Source organism: Hoplias malabaricus, chromosome 15 (assembly GCF_029633855.1).
Source record: "Hoplias malabaricus isolate fHopMal1 chromosome 15, fHopMal1.hap1, whole genome shotgun sequence".
NCBI lineage: Eukaryota > Metazoa > Chordata > Actinopteri > Characiformes > Erythrinidae > Hoplias > Hoplias malabaricus.
Window position 1 is genome coordinate 12591895 of NC_089814.1, and position 23471 is coordinate 12615365.

General features: G+C 41.3%; 1 protein-coding gene across 3 annotated transcripts in view; it reads right to left on the minus strand.

Moving 5' to 3' along the window:
- mfhas1 (multifunctional ROCO family signaling regulator 1) overlaps positions 1-23415 on the minus strand; it is a 35819-nt gene extending 12404 nt beyond the window's left edge. The window contains exons 1-2 of one of the 3 annotated variants that reach the window (XM_066645896.1): positions 19931-23415; positions 13848-13969 (exon numbers count right to left, since the gene is read on the minus strand). In XM_066645896.1, coding sequence (XP_066501993.1) covers positions 13890-13969; positions 19931-22781 — 2931 coding nt within the window. In that variant the 5' untranslated portion in view covers positions 22782-23415 and the 3' untranslated portion in view covers positions 13848-13889. Of the gene's footprint in view, positions 1-13847; positions 13970-18743; positions 19107-19930 lie in introns of those variants that run through there. The other 2 variants (XM_066645897.1, XM_066645895.1) reach the window with 2 other exon arrangements.
- Positions 23416-23471: the final 56 nt, after the last annotated feature.

The following is a 23471-nucleotide window of genomic DNA, read 5'->3' on the forward strand; positions in this document are numbered from 1 at the left end:
GCGTCTTTGTGTCACTGCCTCAACAACTCATGGAAAAGGGCTCGAGCTAAAGGTCTTGCTAAAGGGCTTGCACTGAGGTCTGGAGTCAATTATTCCTAGACCAATAAAGTGTCAATGTATCAAAGCAGCAGCAATAAATAAATAAATAAATAAACCATAACTCATACTCACGGTCAAAACATCAACACAAAAAAATCTACTCTTGTTAAAATGCAAGATCTTGCTGGGGAAGTTCCTGTTGTTAAGAAAAAAAACCCTCAGCTGTGGACAGACCAAAAATAACCACAGATGTGTGAAAGACTGCCAAAAAAAACCCCACAAATAAATAAATAAAAAATACCAGCATGACCTTAGAGGATTTACCACAATGGAAACAACTGGTGAAGCCCAAGAATGCAGAAGGCAAGTTAAGGTTAGAAGAAAGAGTACAATAAACCTCAAACCATTTAGTGAACAGTACAATCACCAATGATTTCCGGCTCTCACTAGAGTAGATGTCTCCAAATCTGGACCTTGGATACAGTTCCCAGGCTGGGATTTTAAAATGGCTGACCAGTATGACACTATACCTGGCCAAACAGGTACATATTCCATTTCTCAGTGTGTGTCCTTGCTTACCCCCATCCACTGCCAAAGTTATGTTCCAATACTCAACAACACAAATGGCAAGAAGAGGTAAAAGTACCCAATTGTTCTCAATCCATTCAAAGATAATGAGGATGCATCGTTTCAACCCTTGCCAACGAGAATGACCGGAGGATTCAGTCATCCTTTCCAGCAAATCTGCAGAATCAGACGCCCTGATAACCATGCCATTTTCCCACCTGCTAAATGTTCTGTTTTTTGAGAGCACCACAGCCCATGTTTGTAGTCTCTGCACTGATAATAAGAATTAAAATAATTGAAACCCGATCTGCGATCCTAATATAACAAACAAAGACACAATGTGTCAATGAGGCGAAGCAAAACACCTGTGGAGCAGCCCCTAAACGTGTAGGTAAAACACTAACCCCCGCTTGTAGTGTATTCCTAACCACGAGTGAGTGAATATGTATGTGACTGAGAAAGTTTTAAGCCTGTTTCATGAACCTCTTGCATGACCAACTATGAGAATAATAAGCAGGATACATACTCATGAGACTGAGGAACACCATACGCTTATTTATGGGAGCTGTTCTATCACAATTTATGCTTATAACTCAGCTTTGATAAACAATTATCTAATTACTAGACCAGTAGTGCATTATAAAGTTTGGTTGTGAAAGGCAACAGTAAAAGAAAGAAATGACGTTGTCTTTGTTGTTTTTCATTTTTCAGGTTTTTTTGGAGACAGATCACATTAAATGATACGGCTTGATATGCTGGTGGAGAATGCCCCAGTTACGCAACTTATGTCTTAAGATGTTCTGATGTAAATCTTTGCCTAATCAGCCCCATGTCCTCAGCCGTGTATCATGTATCTGCTGTGTGGTAATCTCTGACCCATGTCTGATTAGCTCTTGGTTTTTGCCTGAGCTTGTTTGTGGCTCTTGATGTTAACTTTTCTCTTTGTTAGCGGAGCCAGCTTGTCTGGTATGAATAAACTGTAGGACAAAGTTTCCTCTACATTCCTCATTTCCAGCGTAGGATGATTCATCCCTTTGTCACTGACCTCCATTTACTCATCATGTCCGGTCATATGAGAAAGACGGAGTAAAGGAATCTGCAGATCTCCCTGCCAAGCACCATATTAACTGTTGTCTCACTGTCACTTTAAAGCACTGTTTGCTTTACCACCCAGGCTGATCTTCAGGAGAATGGGCTTAGGGTCACAGTTGATAGCATGGGGCTGGGGGGTGTATGTGGGCAGAAATGATAGGAAACCAAGAGGACGAGTGGTCATTTGCATTCGATTCTGTGTTATAATGAGCAGGAAATGTTTCCAGAGGGTCACCCCTGGTTAACCCAGGAAATAGCCAAGACCCGACGGCAGGTTCTGACTTTCATTCCACACTCCTGTGTCTCACTTGCTAAATTTCTTTTATGTAGTTGGCCTTGAGATATTAAAAGGCCAGAGATTAATAAAGGCATGTGTAGTTTTCTGATTACGGTAACATCAAGTGCATAAAAGAAGAGTTAGTACTTTCAGCTTGAGAGGATAAATAAAGTGCAGTATCAGTCTCTGAGGAGGCTTTACACTAGACGTTATTTTGGGTGATTGTTCATGCATCAAATAGGTACTGAATAAAGAGCCATCATTTCCGAGAATTACATTCCAGTGAGCTCCATGTTGCTCTCTGAATCCCATGCATGGCACTGAGCATGATGACCTTAGGCTCATCTGCACCTGGACTTCAGTGTCTTCAAAGAAATGTTTGGACATAGTGTAGCAGCACATAGTAATAACTCATCTACAAGTCAATTTAAAGCACTAGGATTTTAGGACTAGGTTTATGAGCACATGACCTCAACATCTATTTTGCTTGAGCTTAAAGAAACCTTGTTCTGACCTTTAACACACTGCCCTTGTCATCAGAGTGGACTGTGTGGAAATGTTGTCTGTACACAAGGCCCTGTTTAAAACATCAGCTTGACCGCACCTGCTAAACTGCATTTTCCTGAAGATCACTCCTCTGTACACATCTGGGATGCATTTGATAGAATATGGAAGGAGTGTGTTTGTGGTAGAGCCTTGGAGGAACCTTCTAATGAAGGTAATAAATTAGTCGTGGACTTGATAGGTGCATGTAGTATGTATTGTTTTAGGTAGACCAAAGTCATTAATAACTATATTACAGATTAATCAAAACACTAAGCAAGAAAAACATTGAGAATGTAATCTGAAGAGAATGGAATTGAAACAACTATGTATCTTGCCAATTTGTATGTAGTCATATGCTCATGTTTGGCCCTCCTTGTTCATGGGAAGAAGGAGAGAGTGGCTGCTGGTCTGATTTCACTGTTCCGCGGCTTGTTTAACACACTGGTGATAATCCGGAGGCTGAGCTGTTGGCCTCTGATCTCTAAGCTCAGCAGGCTGGCCTCTCCTGACCCCTTCACTGCTCATATTGCTCTCCTGCTCTGCCCTGACTGCAAAGGGGTTGCCATCTATCTAACACACGGCAGTCTTCAACTCTACACTCCAAAATAAAAGACTGATAATGGAACCCAATCAAACAGTAAGGGGCACAGAAGCACAGACCCCTCTGTGCTACAAGCCCCAATGCGACTGACTCCATTTGCACTGCTGGTATTTACAATACTGGGATGTTGCGGATATTCTGCAGATATTTACGACTCAAGGAATTTCTCAGTATTCTGTTGGTATTTACACCACAGATTTTCCAGGTGAATTTGGAAGTATTCATCTGGTATTATCAAGAGTAGCTTATTGTTGCTGTCCAAATAAAAACATACATCTCCAAAATAGTAATGTTACAGGAGAAAGAAAAAACTTTTTAACTTTCAATGGAAGTCAATGTAAAAATATTTTACTCTATGCAATTTTGAAGCATTTCTGTTGTAGCAATTTTTAGACAATGTGAAGGACAGCTGCTGTGTTTAAATAGCGTAGTGAACTAAAACTCGACAAAAATGTAAATATATATGAGGGTCTCCAAGGTGCCTCCACCGAGCATGGATATGAATGTTAAATGTTCTCTGTTCAATGTCACTCCCTTAACAACAAGGCAATACTTATTGCTGATGTTATTCTGGAACATAACATTGACTTGCTGTGTCTGACTGAAACCTGACAACAACCTGATGATCATTTTGCTTTGAACCAAACTTTGCCTGCCCATTATCAACATGTGGACAACCCACATTCAACTGGTCGTGGTGGAGGGCTTGTGGTGGTCCATACATCAAAGTTTACAGTTAGAACTGCTGCTAGCCCCTTGATTGTGTTTATTTATCGTCCCCCAAAATACCCCCTGCCTTTATTTCTGAGCTCTCTGAGTTACTTACCTTATGTTGTCCTCTCTACTCTGATTTGCCGTCTGCTTGGGGATTTTAATATTTATGTTGACTTTGAAAATTGTACATTTGCCACAGAATTCTTAAACGTGCTTCAGGGTTTTGACTTCACCCAGAATGTGGACTTCCCTATACATAACAAGGGTCACACCCTGGACGTTGTTTGCTCTACTGGCATTTCCCCTACTAATCTTCACGGCATTGATTTTCTCGTTTCTGACCGTAAGACTGTTTCTTTGACTTTATTCTACCATGTCATAAGCAAGGGCAGTGTGAATCCCGCCAGTTCACATTTAGAAATTTTAGTTCTACACCTGAATGTATGGATCCTGACACTTTAGTAGTCCATTATGATAAAGCGTTTTCTTCTATTAAATCGGACTCCTCTTAGAACATGCACTTTTACATTCTCACATCCTGCTCCTTGGAACACACCAGAGCTGTGTAAACTGAAGGCTGCTGGGCATCAGCTTGAGTGCCTTTGGAAGTGAACTGACTTTGAATGCCCTTGATTATAAAGATCTTGTTGTGAACTACAAGGAGGAGCTGCAAAAAGCTAAAACACTTTATTATTCCAGTATCGTTCAATGTGTCCATGGCAATGCTAGAACTCTTTTTTCCAACTGTTAATAAGTTATTGCATTCTGCAAAATGTTTTTCCTTGGTTCCATCACCTGAACTCTGCTCTCGGTTCCTGATATTTTTTAACCAAAACATAGATACAATCTATCCTTTATTTCCGCCTAGCCCAGCATCAATTGATTCTGATCTTTACTTTCCATGTGTACATTTTAATGTCAGTTGTTTGTTTACTTTTACTTTTGTGCACGAAATTGTCTCGCAGCTTATCACGACTTCTAGAGCCACCACATGCCAATTAGACCCCTTGCCAATGCACTGGGTGACAGCTTGACTTAACTCAGTCTGCCCTCTTATTGCCCAGGTTATTAATGCATCACTGACCTCAGGACTGGTCCCAGCTTCTTTGATTTTGGCTGCCATTACACTGGTCCTGAAGGAGAATGGCCAAGTTACAAACTTCCATTTCTACTTCAAATACTAGAATGGACTGTAGCTGCCCAGTTAACAGAACATGTTGAATCTAATGATCTGTTTGAGATGTTTCAGTTGGGCTTTAGGAAATATCACAGCACTGAAACTGCATTTGTGAGGATGGTGAATAATCTTTTAATAGCAGCTGATCAGGGGTTGTTGAATTTACTCGTCTTATTGGACCTTACGGCAGCTTTTGACACAGTATGCCATAGCCTATTACTATCTGGGCTTTGTACATTGATTGGCATAACTGGAACTGCTCTTGCTTGATTGCTTTGTAAACAGGCAGCAGTTTGTTTCTACTGGAGGTTTTAGATCTGACTCGTGCCCTCTCTCATATGGTGTCCCTCAAGGTTCAGTCCTTGGCCCACTGCTTTTCATACAGTACATGCTCCCTCTTGGTGACATCATTAGGCGGCATGGGTTGCAGTTTCACTGTTTTGCTGATGATGTGCAGATCTATATCTACACTAAACCATCACTCAGTCTACTGCCCTCGGTTCTGATTAAATGTTTAGCTGATGTGAGGACATGGATGAAGGAGAACTTCCTGAGCCTGAACAGTCACACGTCAGAAGCTATTCTAATTGCCTCTCCAGCTACAGTTAAGAACAAGAGCAATATCACTAACACAAATTTGGGAGTCACTTTTGATTCCATTCTCTTTTGAACCACACATTAAGAACATCTGTAAGACAGCCTTTTTCCATTTAAAGAACATTGCCAAGATCCGGCCCTTTCTCTCCTTTACTGCTGCTGAGACCATAGTTCATGCATGTGTAACATCTAGAATTGACTATTGCAATACTGTATTGCATGGACTCCCAGCTCTGGAGTTGAACAAGCTCCAGTATGTGCAAATGTCAGCTGCAGGGGTTCTGACACATACCAGATCCTGGGAGCACATTAGTCCAACCCTGAAACATCTTCACTGGCTTCCAGTACAGTATTGTGTACAAGCTAACTGTGCTTCTGTTCAAATCTTTACATGGCCTTGATCCCTCGTACCTCGATGATCTCCTTCAGTTATACTCTCCTGTACACACTCTTCGCTCCTCTGATTCACATTCACTCAAAGTTCCTCTCTCCAAGCTGTGCTCTGTTGATGATAGGGATTTTAGTGTTGCTGGCCCAAAGCTGTGGAACAGTCTCCCTCTCGAGTTACGTGCTTGTTTGTCCATGGCTACCCATCTTTTCCAGCTGACTTATGGCTGAACTTGAACTGTGTCTTTTGTGCTGTGTTGGTATTTCTATGCATTTTATTCTTATTGTTTTGTTATTCACCTTTTCCCTTTTTAACCTTAGTGTAAAGTGTCCTTGGGTGTCTTGAAAGGTGCTTATCAAATAGAATTATTATTATAGGGGGGTTTATTGGACAGCGTAAAGATGAGTACTGAGTACTGCACTAATTGCTCAGAATATGTGGCCATTGAATGACTGTTTATTTTAAATTGAGGACACATTTATGGCATTCTGAAAAACCTGAACATTTGAGTAATTCTGTGTTTCTTCATTAAAATGTTATTTTACTCTTTTCTGCATTTATAATTCACTATAAACAAGTCTTACACTTGGAACGTATTATTAATAAAAAAATAGATCACAATTTTCATCACAATTGTGTTTATGTAAGAAATTAATGTTTATGTAATTTAGTATTAGATATGTACACAAAACATGGCAATATCACTCTACAAATTTAATACTGGAACAACCATTATTTAGCCTCATTTGTCATATTAATTAATTAATTAAACGGATCCCAGCCTAACAGAACTTTCCTACGCAGCCTACAGTATGACCTAGTTTAGTCAAACTCACACTTTTAGGACCACAAAAGGAAACAGAGTTGTCATTCTATTTTTGAGAGTCTTGAGAGAATCTGGCATTTAGAGAGGCAGCCCATCGGGGTCTTGAGCTTTTCACTATTCCAGAGCACCTGCAGTTAAAGATGTGCGCTAAAATCCTCTACTGGCAGAGGATTTTAATTAAACATGAGCTGTGGCAGAGATGCTAAACACACTGCCACATCTGCTGCGCAGAGCTCTGTTAAATACAAACCCTTTTACAGCACCTTAATGTCAGTCTGCTACGAGTCTCAAAGGGCTTTTGGTACAGATTGGATTTTGACCACAGCCTTCAAGTACAGAGGGGAGGGTCCATTTCTAGTTTGTGGGCCAGTGTCAGGGTTTTGAATCTGAGGCAGGAAGCTACAGGAAGTCAGTGAAGAGAACGCTGCAGAGGAATCACATGGCTGACCTTAGTCAAACCATTCTGGATCAATTGTAAAGGCCTGATGGAAGACCAGCCAGAAGAGAGCTGCAGTAGTCAAGTCTCTAAATAATCAGAGACTGAACAAGCACCTGCGTGGCCTTTGCCATCCACAATTACACCAAGGCGTTGTGCATCTGCAGATGAAGTGACCATAAAGTTCAATAAAGCAAGATCATGTCCCCCTCTTCCACCATCACTACACACTGTGTTGTGGGTTGGCCTCACGTGTCTCAGAGGAAGCATGTGTTCAAGTCCATACTTCTGAGCCTGGTGACACTGCGCGTGATTGTGGTTGGGGGATGTTCACTAAAAGGGAGGAACTGGTGATTACTTAGAACTGGGGAGAAAATTTCTACAAAATTGGGGAAGTATTAATAAAAAAAAGATTCCATTATCATTAATTACTGAAAGTTGGAGTATTTAAAACGATATTCTTCTTTTTTGGTAAAAATGCTTCACCGCTCCTATCTCGAAGTAATGTTCCTAAGAGTAGCTGCTGTGAAATGGCAGCTCCATTGCCGAGCCTGAAAGACAGATGTCAACATCTGCTGCATAATGAGCCCATTGCCCACAAAGCTGCTGCCCATATGTGCTATTGGCCATTTCAGATCACGACAGCCCACAGACTGTGGCCCTGTTTTTACACTAAGACTCCACTTTGCTGTAAGGCCTTGACTCTACCTCATTTCTGCAGTAAATTATCTTAATAACAACAGAATAAAGCTTTTTTCAAATAGGTATCACAATGCAAATTAACCACAGCCATTTGACAGCCTTCATAAAATGCTCCTGAAGTGTTTTTTTCTCTCCATACCAAAAACATGGTAATTAATTACATAAAGATCCTTCAAATGATATTTTCCCTTATTTTGCAGTCTGGCTTTTAAAGAGAAGATGAGAATTTTTAAAAAATTGGCTGAATAAATGTTGTAGATATCTGTAGATGATGAACTCCAATACTAATTATAGTAATGTTCATGGCTGACCATTGTCATGCTCAAAGGAGATTAAGGCACATGAGTAAGCAAGCATGCTGAAGACACCCTGAAGCCGACAAAAACACGAGGAAGGACATGCTGCCGGTCATTCTGTTGAAGTTGTGTTCACTGATGCAAAAAGGCAGATCAGATAGGATAAAAATATCTCAGCAGAATTTACATACAACTTATCCCTCCACTATAATGAACAATGATCCTACACGCTTTCGGACCACTGCTGAAACAATCCATATGAAAACAAATACAAGTAGATGCTCAGAGCTAGAGAACGGCAGTGATCTCCAAAATAGCCATGCTTCTGTGTGTGCAGAAACTAAAGGTTATATTAGGAGCTTAAGGTCAGGACCTTCACAGCGTTAAAGCCTCATTCCCAGGGAGAAGGCTGTGCTGTGCCACATGCTGGAGCCACTGGGCTCTGGAGAATTATGTAAGTTCTGCAAGTGAAACACTCTCCATTAGAACTGCCCAAGTAATAACCAACCAATCAATCTTCATGCCAAAAGCATTCTCTATAACCACCACGGTTCTGGCTTTTACTGAAGGTATATGCAGATCTAATGCTGATCACATCCTGGAACACAGACAGACAAACAGTGAGGTACACTGCCCTTGGCCAACTAGAGCTTTAAAAGTCAAATCAGAGGCCTTTTAAACATGTGTAGTACTTTAATTTTAGTTCTAGCAAAGCTCTTTATTTGTTTTAGGATCCAATATTTTCATTGGAAACCCGGTTAAAATGCAATATAGTCATCAACCAGGGCATGCTTGGTTTCTGTCTTTTTCTGCTTGTTTTACCCTAGAAACTCTTGGTTAATGTAGCTCATAAATATTATCATATATTATATAATAACCATATAACAAAATATTATCATAAATCACATCCAATGAAAACCTCAGAATTATTTGGTTTCTGAAACTATGGCATACTCTAAAGTTAATTTATATTGTCATTTTTTATATTTAATGTAGTTTTTGTCGCTTTTGTAGGTATTTAAGTTACAGAAAGTAAAAAAGGTGATTAAAACCTTCCACATTACTCATGAGCTACATTAGCCTCGAAGCTCCAATGCAAAACTGAAGAAGCAGGATTTGGGTGTCAAACATATCTTGGCTGTTTGACTGTTCGTGAACTATATTTGTTGAAACTACCAATTTATAAATCTATTTTTGTGTCAGTTAGACTAAACAGATGCTTAAAAATAACATGCATCCCACACAGGAAGATCATGACTGGAGGTAGACCTGGGAGGCATGAAGGCAGGGAGATGGTCATGGCTATAAAAGCACATTGGCCTAGGACAAACATGGAAACTCCCAACATGTACAGGACAAACAGCAAGCAAGCATATATAGCACGGACACAGTGACCCGGTGGATCGTATGGCTTCTCAAAGCACCCTAGATCAGCACTCTGTCTCTATGATGCGTGATACATAGGGGCGGTGGGGGGGAAAGCAAGTGGCCATTTAGCACTAACAAGTCATCTGTCTTACATTACCTATTTATCTGTCTTGCCACCACACTGAAAAGCCAACTATTCCCTAGGATTTGCAATTCCATGGTTACATAGTGTGATATGCCATGAAATATATTAAAAACAAACACGGCAGGAACACACCCTGGAGGGGACGCCATTCATTCACACAGTCACACCTATGGACACTTTTTGAGTCACCAATCCACCTACCAATGTGTGCTTTTGGACTGTGGAAGGAAACCAGAACACCCGGAGGAAGCCCACGCGGACACAGCACATAGTAAAAAATACTGCTATTGGTTAGAGGGGTGATATGCCTTTTACAGACGTCTGTATTTGTCCATATACAATAATTAGCCATAACATTAAAAGGAACGTTGTTTCTACACTTACTGTCATTTATCAGATGATAGTAAGTAATGTATGTAAATTTCAGATTCACACACCTGTCCAGACTGTAGTCCATTGATTGACTGACCTCGTACATCCACCAACCAAATAATACCTGCTTTCCATTGATCCTGAATGGGTCCTGACAAAATGGGTACATTTTACCACGATTACGACTAATGAACGATTATTTTGTTATTGATCTTCATAGTTCAGTGAGAAGGCTTATACTGTAAATTTGCTCCAGTATTAAAGCTGGAATATTTTTTTCTAACGTTGGTGGGAGCTTGTTCCTCTCCTGTTTTCTGTTAATATTTGATGCTTGAAAGAGTTTTTTCCTCCCTATTAACAATGGAGTTCTTTTAGTTCAGTGTTGTCTTAATTATTGTCACAACACCGCATGTCCAAGTCACAGATGCTGTGTTTTTCTTTGGTACGAGCTGCTCAAGTCGCTCAGTCGGCCTCTGCGTTTAGGTTCTCCACCATGTTACAGATAAGAGCAGAATCACGTGACTAGTGTGGTACTAAAGGGACAGTACATGAACACAGTGTTGGGACACAACAGAATTTAAAAAGATAAATAAATAAATAACACATTAAAAATATATATATATAATCTACATAGACAAGAGTTTATGGAGATTAGATGTTCTAAATGTTGATTTGGATTGATTTTCGATGAATTACACAGCCCTATGTGCAGCCCTACTCTCTTATTCCCTTTCAGCTGTGACACCAGCCAGTTCTAACCTTCTACCCACCACCCATTCATGGTTAATATTTGAAAAAGTGTGCAGTGACCTGAAGAGAATCCCTGAAAGCAGAGTGATGTAGAAGTGGGCCACAGAGTGTGTACCCACTCCATTTCCTCAGAATCTGTTGTGTTTCTAAACAAAAACATAAGGGAAAAGAACAGCCCTCAGTATATCATGGCACAGAGGAGCACACCTTTCAGAGCTGACAGCAGAACAGAGCACTTCCAAAAGTCCAAAAGACTATCATTCTAGATTTGTGACATCAGTATGAGGTTCTGTTTAATGTGTGATGAAATTCATAAATTATGGTCCAGGACGTCTAGGTCTTCTCAAAAAGACCAACACATTTTCAGACCTGGGACATTGAATTTGTGTCTGACTGCCGCTTCATGAGCAGGTGTGACCTAATTTAACTTACCACCATAAATATTTTTAAGAAATGAAAAAATATTGAAGGACATTGCATTGCAATTATAAGCTATTGCAAAATTTAAGTTGCACTTCATGATATTTTCACAAAAAAAATTGATCTTTTAATGGTTCATCATCGTTGAGAAACATGATCCTTTAATTGTTTCCTTCTTTACATCTATAAGACTCAGCGAATGTGGTACTCTTTTTAAACAGTCATGCTCCACTGACCTGTTACCAATTAACTTTTTTTGTAATGTGTTGCTAGTATCAAATTCAAAATAGTCAAATATTTAAGTAAATAAACAAACAAAAAACCCACCCAATAATAATTAAAATTAAAAATTAAATACTGAGTTCATAGGATTTGCACATCATTGCACTTTGTTTTTATTTACAGCTTCCCATCTTTTCCGGAAACGGGGTTTGTAGATGAAGGATAAGAGAGAGGAAAGGTCTCTGAATGTGGTCAGCCCGAGCACTGATCCCACACAGTGATACAAAGTTTCAACGTAGAAAAGTCCTTCTTCTAAACAACTCAAGCCAATCTCACATGGCTGTTGCTGCAGTTTTGAGATGACCACACCACAACAAGGACGAGCAACGCACAGTCCAATCAACCGCAGGTCACAGGGATTAGGTAATGCAGCAGGCTTACTATGTAGGCGTCCACAGAACACAGTGACATAACAGGATTGACATCATCTGCCAGGGATTATTCTGCAGCTCAGGACAAAGGCATCTCTGGAATAATGAAAACATGCAAAATACCAAAACAAATGATGTCACGTGGAACTGGGGGGAGAGGCAGGGGAAACTCAGACTAGAACCAAGCCAGGCATCTCTCAACGCAGGTAGAAGGTGTCCATTGTGTAGAAGACGTTTTTGAATGGAGACAATGAGGCACATAATATCAGCCTCAGGAGAGCACTGTAATATCATTTTCTCCTCCAAGCTACAAACCAGAATGAGCAGATCCACTAGGATGGAAACACCCACAGGTTTCCTGTTACACACACACTAAAGGTTTTTTTCTGTGACCTAATTTCAAGGTATCATTAAAATGTCTAATTAATTTTACAGTTAAAATGAAATATCGTAAACAAACCCCTGTAGTAATACTATAAAAAATATCCCAAAATATCCCTGTCTATGAATGTACCCACATGGGAATACTGGGCCAACAACATAGTCTATGTCTTTCTGAAGCACAATATCAAACAGTAAATTCAAATGAAATTATCCGTTCGATGTGTGATCAAATTAATGAATTATACCATTAATTATATACTGTACCGCCATGTAAAAAGATATTTTCAAAAAGTGACTGCTATATAATCAAACAATTTCCTTAAATTTGCGATTCTGATACGACTTTCCCGAACAACCCCAAAAAAAGAACATTCCAGAGTTTCCTGCGTGCAGCAACAATTACCATTGCGACTTCCATGTGAATGTTTGCCTTTGCTTTGAGGAAAACACTACGTTCCACTGAGGCCAGATAACAATCAAGGAAAGAAAAGAAAAGGCTGTGCTGAATCTTAGTGCTGCTGCAGACTCAAAGCGCTGCGTTCTGATACACCATCTTTTCATAAACTTTGAATTCACTGTCAGTTCCCAGAATTCCCAAGACAGTGGCGCATGAACAGAGGGAGGTTATCTTTTACAAATACACCATTATTCTACAGAATTAACTAAACACATTCAGAGCGAGTGGAAGTGGGGCACGTCACCCTATAGCTGAAGGGGGGGGGGGCAGAAAATAGACAATAATATCTCATAAATGTGCTTTGGGCATTGGGCAGAATTCCAGCTTGTTTTACAGACACAATATCTGGTCCTGTTACAGGTCTCTGCATGTTCCCTGGCACACCTTGAATCACTGAAACTGAGAGAAAGTGATCACGCCCAAGGGAAATGACTGAAAACATTTGTAAGCCAAGATGTGTTTCCTTGAACTGTGAAAAGTCATGGATAAATGATTAATGTGTGAAAGTACACTGAGCAACCCCTCACACCCACCTCTCCAATGCTGAGTAACAACGGTCAGTGATTACTTAACCAAGTCTTCTTTGTCTTAATTTCCAGACACCTGGGAGTCCCCTTCTCAACTGGTCTAATCCCAGCCAATCCATTAACCAGATTAGGAGAGGGCACAGCTCTATAGGGGTAATGAGCGTGTTTCCAAGCTCAGACAGAGAAAGTGCCTTGAAGCTCTTTAAATGACGCAGTAGTGTATGGAACAGTCAGCTCTAATCCCAAACCACTCAAAATACACATTGTCTGAATACCTTTAAATAGCCCTTCGACCTTCTCCATAGATCATTCATGTTCTTGCAAAAGTTTGGTGAAAGATCAATCATTCAACGGCATTCTAAATTTGAATTTGACAATAGAAATATAGCTTTGTTGAGTTTCGAATAAAGCAAATATCTTACAATAATGACTACAGCAAACTAGTGAAAAGATTATTTTAAATGGAAAGAAAAACTCAAGGAGCATAGGGAAATAAGTGTATTGATTAAATACTGTGAATAAAAATACAGAAGAAAGAGAATCAAGTGAAAATGGCTAAAAACCAGAACTTCTGCTCCTCCTGGGCTCTTGTGCTGAACTGAGCTGTGACTCATTTTCATTTAAAGAAACAGTTGCTGAAACCAATAAAGACATGCAAAATCACAATACAACACACAAAAGACATTTTATCTGCATTCTAAGATAGTCAGAGTTTCTTAAAGTGGCTCTCCCACTCAAACTATGAAAATAATGGGTGTAAGTCATGCACAGTGCTAAGAAAAGCAGCTAAAATTAGTGATCTATGCCCTTTGAATAGCACTATTTTTACCTACTACTATATTTCCTTATGCTCTGTATTCAAACAAGATCATGTTGAGGCTATGGCAACAACATTTGTTTTCCTAAACAACCTTTCAGTAGCAAAGCCACGAGAGTATGAAGAACCTTTCAGAGTTTAAATAACTTCTACATAAAGCAAACGTTCAAAACCAATGAATAGACTTTCCTAAATAAATGTTGACATTGCAAGTAAATTATTATAGGTTTAAAAAGCTCCCCACAGTGCATCTCCTTTACAATAATTTTGAAAGATTCAAAGGGGTATGGCATCCCTCCAACGTTCCGTTTGGCACATTTATATTTAGGGTGCTGAAACCGTGTGTGGTGTCGTGTCTGTTGTGAAGTTGTGTGATGTAAAGTGATGAGGTATTTCTGTAAGTTTAGGGGACAGTTCTTCATCTCTTATTTCTCACACATCTCTTGCCAAGGACCAGGAGAGAACAGGTCAGTATCCGTGTTGACAAGTTGGCACTAACTCTAAGTAGGTCAAATAACCTTCTCTTTTCCAAAACAATCTAGACACCAAAAATATTAATGCAAATGCAAACACATGCAAATAAGAAGTCAGACTTCTCTGTATTCTTAACGTGATATTGCTTTTTTTATTGTGTTATACTGTATTATTATTATTTTTTTTTTTTGGTGGCACGGTGGCTCAGCAGGTAGTGTCACAGTCACACAGCTCCAGGGACCTGGAGGTTGTGGTTTCGATTCCCGCTCCGGGTGACTGTCTGTGAGGAGTTGGTGTGTTCTCCCTGTGTCTGCATGGGTTTCCTCCGGGTGACTGTCTGTGAGGAGTTGGTGTGTTCTCCCCGTGTCCGCATGGGTTTCCTCTCACAGTCCAAAAACACACTTTGGTAGGTGGATTGGCGACTCAAAAAGTGTCCGTAGGTGTGAGTGAATGTGTGTGTGTGTGTCTGTGTTGCCCTGTGAAGGACTGGCGCCCCCTCCAGGATGTATTCCCGCCTTGCGCCCAATGATTCCAGTTAGGCTCTTGACCCACCACGACCCTGAATTGGATAAGCAGTTACAGATAATGAATGAATGAATGAATGAATGTATTATTTTTTCATTCCTCTTTCATCTGTTTGCCAGCGTTCTCTCACTACAGTACATAGAATGCACTGTATAAATATATCGGACACAAATGGTATTTTGGTGCCAATCAATCCAGCTGAAATGACAGACATGCGAATGTTGAAAGTCAGTGGCTTACAGTAAAGCCTGGAAAGCCAACTGTGAAATCGGTAATTCTCAGTGATTCAAAGTCTTTGCATTTGTACTTAATACCCTGTAGCAAATTCAAAGAATGTGAAGGGACAGAAATATCCTGTTCCAATAACCTGCTTTTATTAATAGAGACCAAATGAATGGTTACACTTTCACAATAGGTTATGCTATACTGGCAATAAACATGCTTTGAGCACCCAGTGACCTCAACACTGCTTGGTGGGATGGAAAAGTGCTTAGAAAACAAGTCCTTAAACAGCTACAAATAAACTGGGATCGGTTCTGAGGGAACATGGCTCATAAATTTTTAACTTTAAAGGATGGAACACAAATTAGAGCATTCGCTACAACACATACAAAAAACACATGCTAAAATAAGTTTACTGGCCTTTGGAGATTAATTAAATCTTAATAATGGGTGCACACAATCTGGTTTTATGAAACCAGAACTGTTATTGAAATGAATATATGGCACTTAAGACTCTGAATTGCAAGACGACGCTCTGTGGTCATTACTTCCACCATGTTTAGTCTGCAACAGAGAGGAGCCCCAAGACTGAATCAACAAGCAAGTGGGCCAAAAATATCATTTCCAAACATGGCGTGATGAAAAACTGTGCTGCTAAATATGATGTTCTGTCTTGTCTGAAATGTAAGAAGGCCTGTGGATGGTTAAAAAGGAACTAGGATTCCTCTTGACCATTTATACAGTCACCTGGTCACAGAACAAGTTCCAGCCAAGAAATCTGAGAGGTTCAATTGGCCTAGGGCAGAAGTCTTCAAATCCAGACCCAGGATCCAGGTTCCAGGCCGGGATATTAAAACAGCCGGTTGGTATGACAGTACAGTATAGTGTCATACTGGCCAGCCATTTTAAAATCCCTGCCTGGAACCTGGACCAAAGATCTGGATTTGAAGACCTTTGACCTAGGAACTATAACTCGTACAGACATTTGGTGTGAAGGGGCTCAAGGGAACAAAGGGCAACCTGAATGTGAATTAAACTGCAACTCGCAGCATATTCCAGACACTCTGGAGAGAGAAGAGTGTAAACTTGTTTCAGAGTAAACAAAGTACAATACTAGCTTTACTGCTAAAACAGCTTGTTCAAGTGTGTTGCATTAGACCACATGCTATAAATCTATTAAAAAGCCTTCCTCGTAAAACACAATAACAAAAAACTTGGTTTACAAGTTGTGTTCATTCGGTCTTCCTGCCAATTCTTTCATTGTTAGCACTTTATCTGAGGGCTGTGGTGATGCCAACAAAATAGAAAATAGATCAAATACAAAGAGTTTCACTGAAAAATTAAACACTATGCCAAGCCTTGGGGTCTGTTTCTTATTTTAGGAGATGGGAGTACATGATATGTCCAAAAGTTTGTAGACATCCATTTCACACGAATGTAACTATTTTCTGCACTGAGATGAATTGATTGCTCCAGAGCAACTGCCCATGAGGTCCTGTCTGGGCTATAACTATCATGAACCGAGACATTCAAAGGCTCCAGGAAGCAATAATCAGCTAGACATAAAAACACATCCTGACTAAATGACTCAGCATAGTACATCTGGATAAATCCCTCATTACAACACTGAAAATGTTACCCTTCCTACAGAAAGTATGAGCATCCACATCTGAACTTCGTTATAGTACTTAAAGACAAAATACTGTCACTACTCATAAGACAAACACTGTAATACCTCAACATTTACAATAAGAGCATCAATCTATGGCTGAAATTAGAAGTAAGTGATATTGGATGATAAGTACGAATAAGAAAAAAAAACAAAAAAAACACAGCAGTATGTACCCAACTGTTTACCCAACTCTTTGCAAAGTCAGAACCTGTCTTGGGACGACCGTGGTGCTACTGCGTCAATCGCTGATTAGGCTTATAAAGAAAGCAAATGTCCACAGAGAGGGGAAACAAGTATTCTTTTCAGAACATGCCAAGTGTTTCGTATATTACGCCACACGCTGCTGCCTCATTACCCCGGCTGAAATAAACACAGCTCTTTCTTGATGAATGTTCTTTGATAAATATGGCCAAGGTTTCGGTCATGCACCTCTTACATAAAACTCCTCCTTTTTATCTCACGTGGTACAAAATAAGTTTCTAAATGTGCTCTGCACTAATAAGGGCATAAACAGTAAAAAGAATTTTTCTGGGGTCTGATGCAATACTGTTCTTATCTTTCCCACCCTGAAGCAAGAATTCCTGAGTTTGCATTCAATACATAACTGTAAAACCTCTAAATAAATCTGATTACAAGATTTGGCCTAAAGTGCTACTCCTGTTGCGTTATGTTAAAGTATACATTTAGAAGGGAACTGGAAATCAAAATTGATATTTCAAATGTCTGTGCTAAATTACCCCAAATGTATCATACACAGAACCACAATTATATGCTGTATTATATTTGATGTGTTATCAACTCTCCAGGGCTGCCATACCTGCCTTCAGAAATGAACTGCACTTGACATTGCATTGGCCAATCACCTCATACTGCTGATCAGCTGCCTAGCAATCTCATGCAAAATGGATAAGACAAGTGACATCTGTTTAAAGCTACAAATGATCCCATGTATTATACATGTGAAACACTATCAACAAATGTGACACCAATACTGTGCATGTGTATAACCAGGTCTGCTATATTTCTGCTTAAAACCATCCAAGTTTGTATAAGCAGGCAAGAGAACATCGAAGGTTACAAATTCATTCATTCACTGTCTGTAACCGCTTATCCAGTTCAGGGTCGTGGTGGGTCCGGATTCTACCTGGAATCACTGGGTGAAAAAGTGGGAACACACCTTGGAGGAGGTGCCAGTCCTTCGTAGGGTAATACACACTCACCCCTATGAACAATGTATTTTTTTTGTTTGTTTGTTTTGACTATGGGAGGAAACTAGAGCACCCGGAGGAAACCCACACAGACACAGGGAGAACACACCAACTCCTCACAGAGAGTCACCTGGAGCGGGTCCAACTTATTTAATAAAATACTATTCAATTGTGTCTCATTTTGATATACTTTTGGTGCAAGAATATGTGTTAGTGGCTGAAAAAAGTGTCTCAAATTATTGTTTCCACATTTATTTTACAGGAACATTCTATAAGAGCAAAATTATTAAACCCCAACTGCCTTATAGGTCCACTAGTCAACACATTAACATGTTAGCTCCCAAGTAACTAACAAGTATCGCTTGAGTCAAAAGCACACATGCTACTGACAATGACCCAATGATACAATACAATAAGCTAAAAAACAATCAATAACGTGACCATGTTTTTAAAAATCTGAGAATACATCATTATTAAACTCTGCACTGTTATCGCACCAAAATGTAAATCTTGTGGGGGGAGTATTTCAACAGTCTGTTGTCATTTTTGGAGTTCCTTTACTGTAATAAAAAGCCATTTTCACACAGCAGAAGTCACTAATCACGATACTTGCCTCATTCTAATCGGTTTGTGATATGGAACAATATGATGGTTTGATATGTGTATTAAAAGGATCTGCAGCAGTAAATGTACATTAGACAGGTATTACCAGGCCTCATTATCATCAGTTTATAGACGTTTGAGAAAAGACAGTATTGTTCTGTAAGTTCTGCAAAGCTCAGCATTATGTTAAATGATTCAAACAGCCGCGACCACAGACATGAACTAATCCACTGCAGCAGTCTGGGTGAGCACTGTGACCAAGGAGAGGATGATATAAGGGAAGAATAGAAAGGATATGGCCATTAGGAGTGAGAGAGAGGTGCTAAGCTGAAAAGACAAACAGTGGTTCAGCAGACATTTTGGAAAAGGGTACGTCAAGTTGATATGAGAATGATATGGGCATTCATATTATTTATGCAACAAAGACATGAATAACCTCTGCACAAAATACAAAGCTACAGTGCCTTTGGTAGACAGTAAGTGTAACTATTCCTTGCAGTGGTCACTGTATTCGTTTTTATGCCTCTTTGTGTTTTTTACTGTTTAATTTCACTGTACAATAAGTAATATCCAAAGGCTGCAGTGCTTGCCTTCCACATCACTGCATCCCAAGAACCGGCATGTTTCGTTACCATAGCAATCATCGCCAATACTGTGTGTGTGTGTATGGCTGTACACAGCAGGCGAGACAGGCTGACTCTGGCTAATTTGTGTTTCTAGGTGGGGCTGCAAGCCCACTGAGAACCCCTCCTGTCACTCCCACCCACCCACAAGGTCTTTTGTTTCGCCTCAGTCATCCCTCAGGGCTCTTCACCCAGATTCAACCTGTGTCAGTGTTTACCAAGCCATAAATCCCTGTATTAGCACACACAATGTGGCAGAATTATGATTGCTAAATGGCTATGACGAAGCAAAATCAATTTTGACTTTATTTGGACTGGTATAAACTGCTGTTTGAAATGTGGCACACATACAACTAGCAATAATTAATAACACACTACAAGTAACTCCAGTAATAAATGTCTAATTACATAACAAACCACAGAAGAAAAAAAAATAGGAGTGGCATTCTCACCTGGGAAGGAATGTGGGTTGGGTGACCCTCTCTTCAGGCACTTGGAACAGAGGACATTTACAGAAAAATGCAGACCAGGCCATTCCTGCAGAAGAACATTCAGCTCCTCCAACAAAGGGGTAACGGCTTGCCAAGCTGTCCAGATATTTGGCAAAGAGGCATGGCTAGAAATGGCAAGTGTCTCCGGCTGCAGTCTGTTTCGAGAGGGCCGGTAACTCACCATCACAGGCACTTTTCCCCGGTAGGCAAAGATGAAATTCCTTCCGTCAGAGCGCTGCACCACATGGTTGTTGATTTGCACGCTATAGCGCGCAAAGAGGCCAGGTGGGATGAGAAAGGGAAAGCTGTACTCTATTTGTAGCTGTTCAACAGAGAAAAACTGACTAGGGATCTGGGAGCCCCCATTCAGCCAGGGTTCAGCATGGGCCTCCTCATTGCTGACCAGACTGGGGAACTTGTACAAGACAGTGGCCCCGTTCAGCGGTTTGCTGCGAGGTTTGTTGACGCAGTAGCAAACCCCCATCTTTTCCAACAGCTCCATGATAAGATGCAAGTCCTGCTGCGTCTGCACGAGAGGTTTGAGGAGCAGGCGGATGATGTTTGATGGCAGGAGGCCGTGCAGCACAAAGGCTTCCACGTGGTGCTTCATTTGAGAGGCAGTGGTATTATCTCCACCCTCTGCTTCAGAATTCAACTTTTCCAGCATCACAGCAAGGTCTTTCTGAAAGAAGACATTCAAGATGGCTATGAACCGTGGCAGATTATGGAAGACGTATTCTTTTAATGTGATGCTGTCTTCAAAGTACAACAGTTTGCCACTCTCGTGCAGGTATGAGAGTGCGCTCTGCAGCCGGTCCTCCGTCAGACCTGCTTGGAGGCCCAGCCGAGCGGAGTCCCACCAGGAAAGCCACAGGTCCTGTGGCTTGAAGTGGAGCTCCTCCAGCATCTGCCATGACTTTGGCAGCACTCTGTGAAGGTTGGGAAAGATCTCCCGGTGATCAGCAACAGACATAAGCTTCTCCTTCAAGCGCTGGATGTTCTTCTGTGCCTCAACACAGCTGACGCAAAACACGGGCGACAAAATCTGCAGACGATTATTAAGCATGTACTGCAGCTGGGCTTTCTTGCGTCTCAGGTTCTTGTCCGAGACTCCATAAAAGAGTACGTGAGGGCTTGAGGCCCTTATGTCATAGCCCTGCTCCAGGGCCTGGTCCACCTGCATAGCAAGTGTCTGCAGACACTCTATGTCTCTCTTCTCCTGCAGGTAGATTTGCCTGTGGATGTCCAAGCACTTCTCCTCCAGCTCGCTCTCATCACAAAGATCAGTGTGAGTGCCCACCATGCAGACCACCGCATGGGGCACCTTTGCACCGAGCAGGTGAAGGAAACAACCTACATTAGAGTAAAACGTCTTACACGTGTATGACTTTAAATTCACCACCAAAATATACAGAGCTCCTGGTGAAAGGAAAAACGGTTTGATCAGATCATAATTCTGCTTCCCTGATAAATCGTACACTATAAACGTAAGACAGCGGTGAACATCTGCTACCCAGTTGGTCACATCTATCCCTCTGCCTCCAGGTGTTGTCTTATTGTCTGAAGATTTGCTTACAATGCATTGCCTGAGCCTAGTTTTCCCTGCGTTTCTCTGCCCCATCAAAACAAGCTTTAATCTTGGTTTCACAGCAGATTGGGAGTGTGCAAGCTCCTTCTGATAGGCAGCTATATAAGGGATCCCCTTCATGCACACCTCATATGGAGGCTGTATAAGAGGATTGTCCTTAATTTTCCAAATGTTGACTTTGGCAAATTTTCCAAAATTGTCTGGGAGTATGGCAATTTGGTTACCCTGTAAAACCAGCTCCTCCAGCTTCTCCAGCTCCACAATCGAGTCTGGGAGAAATGTTATTCTGTTATTGTCCAGCCATAAGTTGGCAAGATTAGACAGCTGGCCTATTTCCTCTGGAAGAAAAGACAACATGTTTCTACTCAAATACAACTCCTCCAAGCGTGTGATCTTGAGGATAACCTGAGGAAAATTTTCAAAGCAGTTGGACGAGAGATTAAGCATTTTCAGTTTTTGCATCTTCCCAAAGGAATGCGGCAGGGCTGTGAGGAGATTGTTATCCAGCATCAAGCTCTCCAAGTTCTGTAGGTCACAGAACGTCTCGGGTAATGAAGAGAGGTGGGTGCTGCTCAGCCACAGGATTTTGATGGACTGCAGCATCATTATGTTACCTGGGAGGCCCTCGAGTTTATTACCGGAGCAGTCAAGCTCTTCCAAGTCACTGAGAGCGAGGGTCTCTGGTGGGAAACACTGCAGCTTGTTGTGGTCTACGTCAAGTGTTCGAAGCCTTCTGAGCTGAGAAAAGGACCTGGGGAAGTCATGGATCTCGTTGAAGCTGATGTCAAGTTCCTCCAAGCACTGCAGCGTCCCGATCTGTGACGGAAGGTACTGGATCTTGTTGTGGCTGATGCAGAGCTTTTTAAGCCCCTTTAGAAGATCAATATCCTCTGAGAAGTGGCTCAGGCAGTTGTGACTGATGTCCAGCTCGACCAGCTGACTGAGCTGGAACACTGCGGAAGGCACAGCAGCAAACTTGTTCCTGCGAAGGATAAGGATGCGAAGCCTGGTCAGGGTGGAACCAAGTCCATCTGGAAGCTCTTCCAAGGAATTATTACCAAGATTGAGCACTTCAATCTCCTTGATGTCCTCAGGCAGGGTGATAGTCTGGCTGTTTTTTGTGCTGAGGGTGAGCTGTCGCAGACTGCTCCTCAGCTTTCGGGAGCGCAAAGCAGCGTCCCTCCATAACCTGGCTGTCTTCAGATTTGTCTCATTCTCGGCCATGGTGCTGCAGCAGCAGAGTTCTGTCCTCTCCTGGTGTGGTCATTGGATGCAACTGGGCATTCAGCCAGGCAGCGTTAGAGCTGGACTCTGATCACTGCAACCAGTTTTAGGATACAACTGTGATTTTTCTCTATAAATTAAGCCCTATTTAAGCCTCTTTATATAAACACCAGCGCATCCATGTTTCAAAAATGAGGCTTGAACATTTCCAATACGTGTTAGCGGGGTAAATGTCTTGAAATTAATCTTGTGAGGACAATATTGAATGATGTAGAATATACCTGCCATTGCAGCTCGTTCTGTTTGAAAATTACACTCCTTCAACACCGCGGTTTCGGAATAAAAGCGGTAAATTGCTCAGGCCCAGGCAGCATGCTGCTGTTTCTTCTGTTTTCTCCGTGGAGAACGCGGTTCCGCTGTCCGTGTTTGGTCAGCGTTCAGTGGCGACGCGCGAAGGTAAACTCCACCTTGAGAGAAACGCAGCTCGAGCGCATTCGAGAGGCATCGTTGGTGCAGCGGCGCGTGTTGGCTCCTCTCTCCACGCGCCATGGAGGCCTCATCACGGGTGTGGCGGCGGAGAGATAAACGAGGTGCGGTCGCTCGGTTCTGTCTCTCAGTCTCCTCCGGCAGCTGAAGGAGCTGCTGCCTAATGGAGTAAAACAAAAGCAGAGCTCTCTCTCTCTCTCTCTC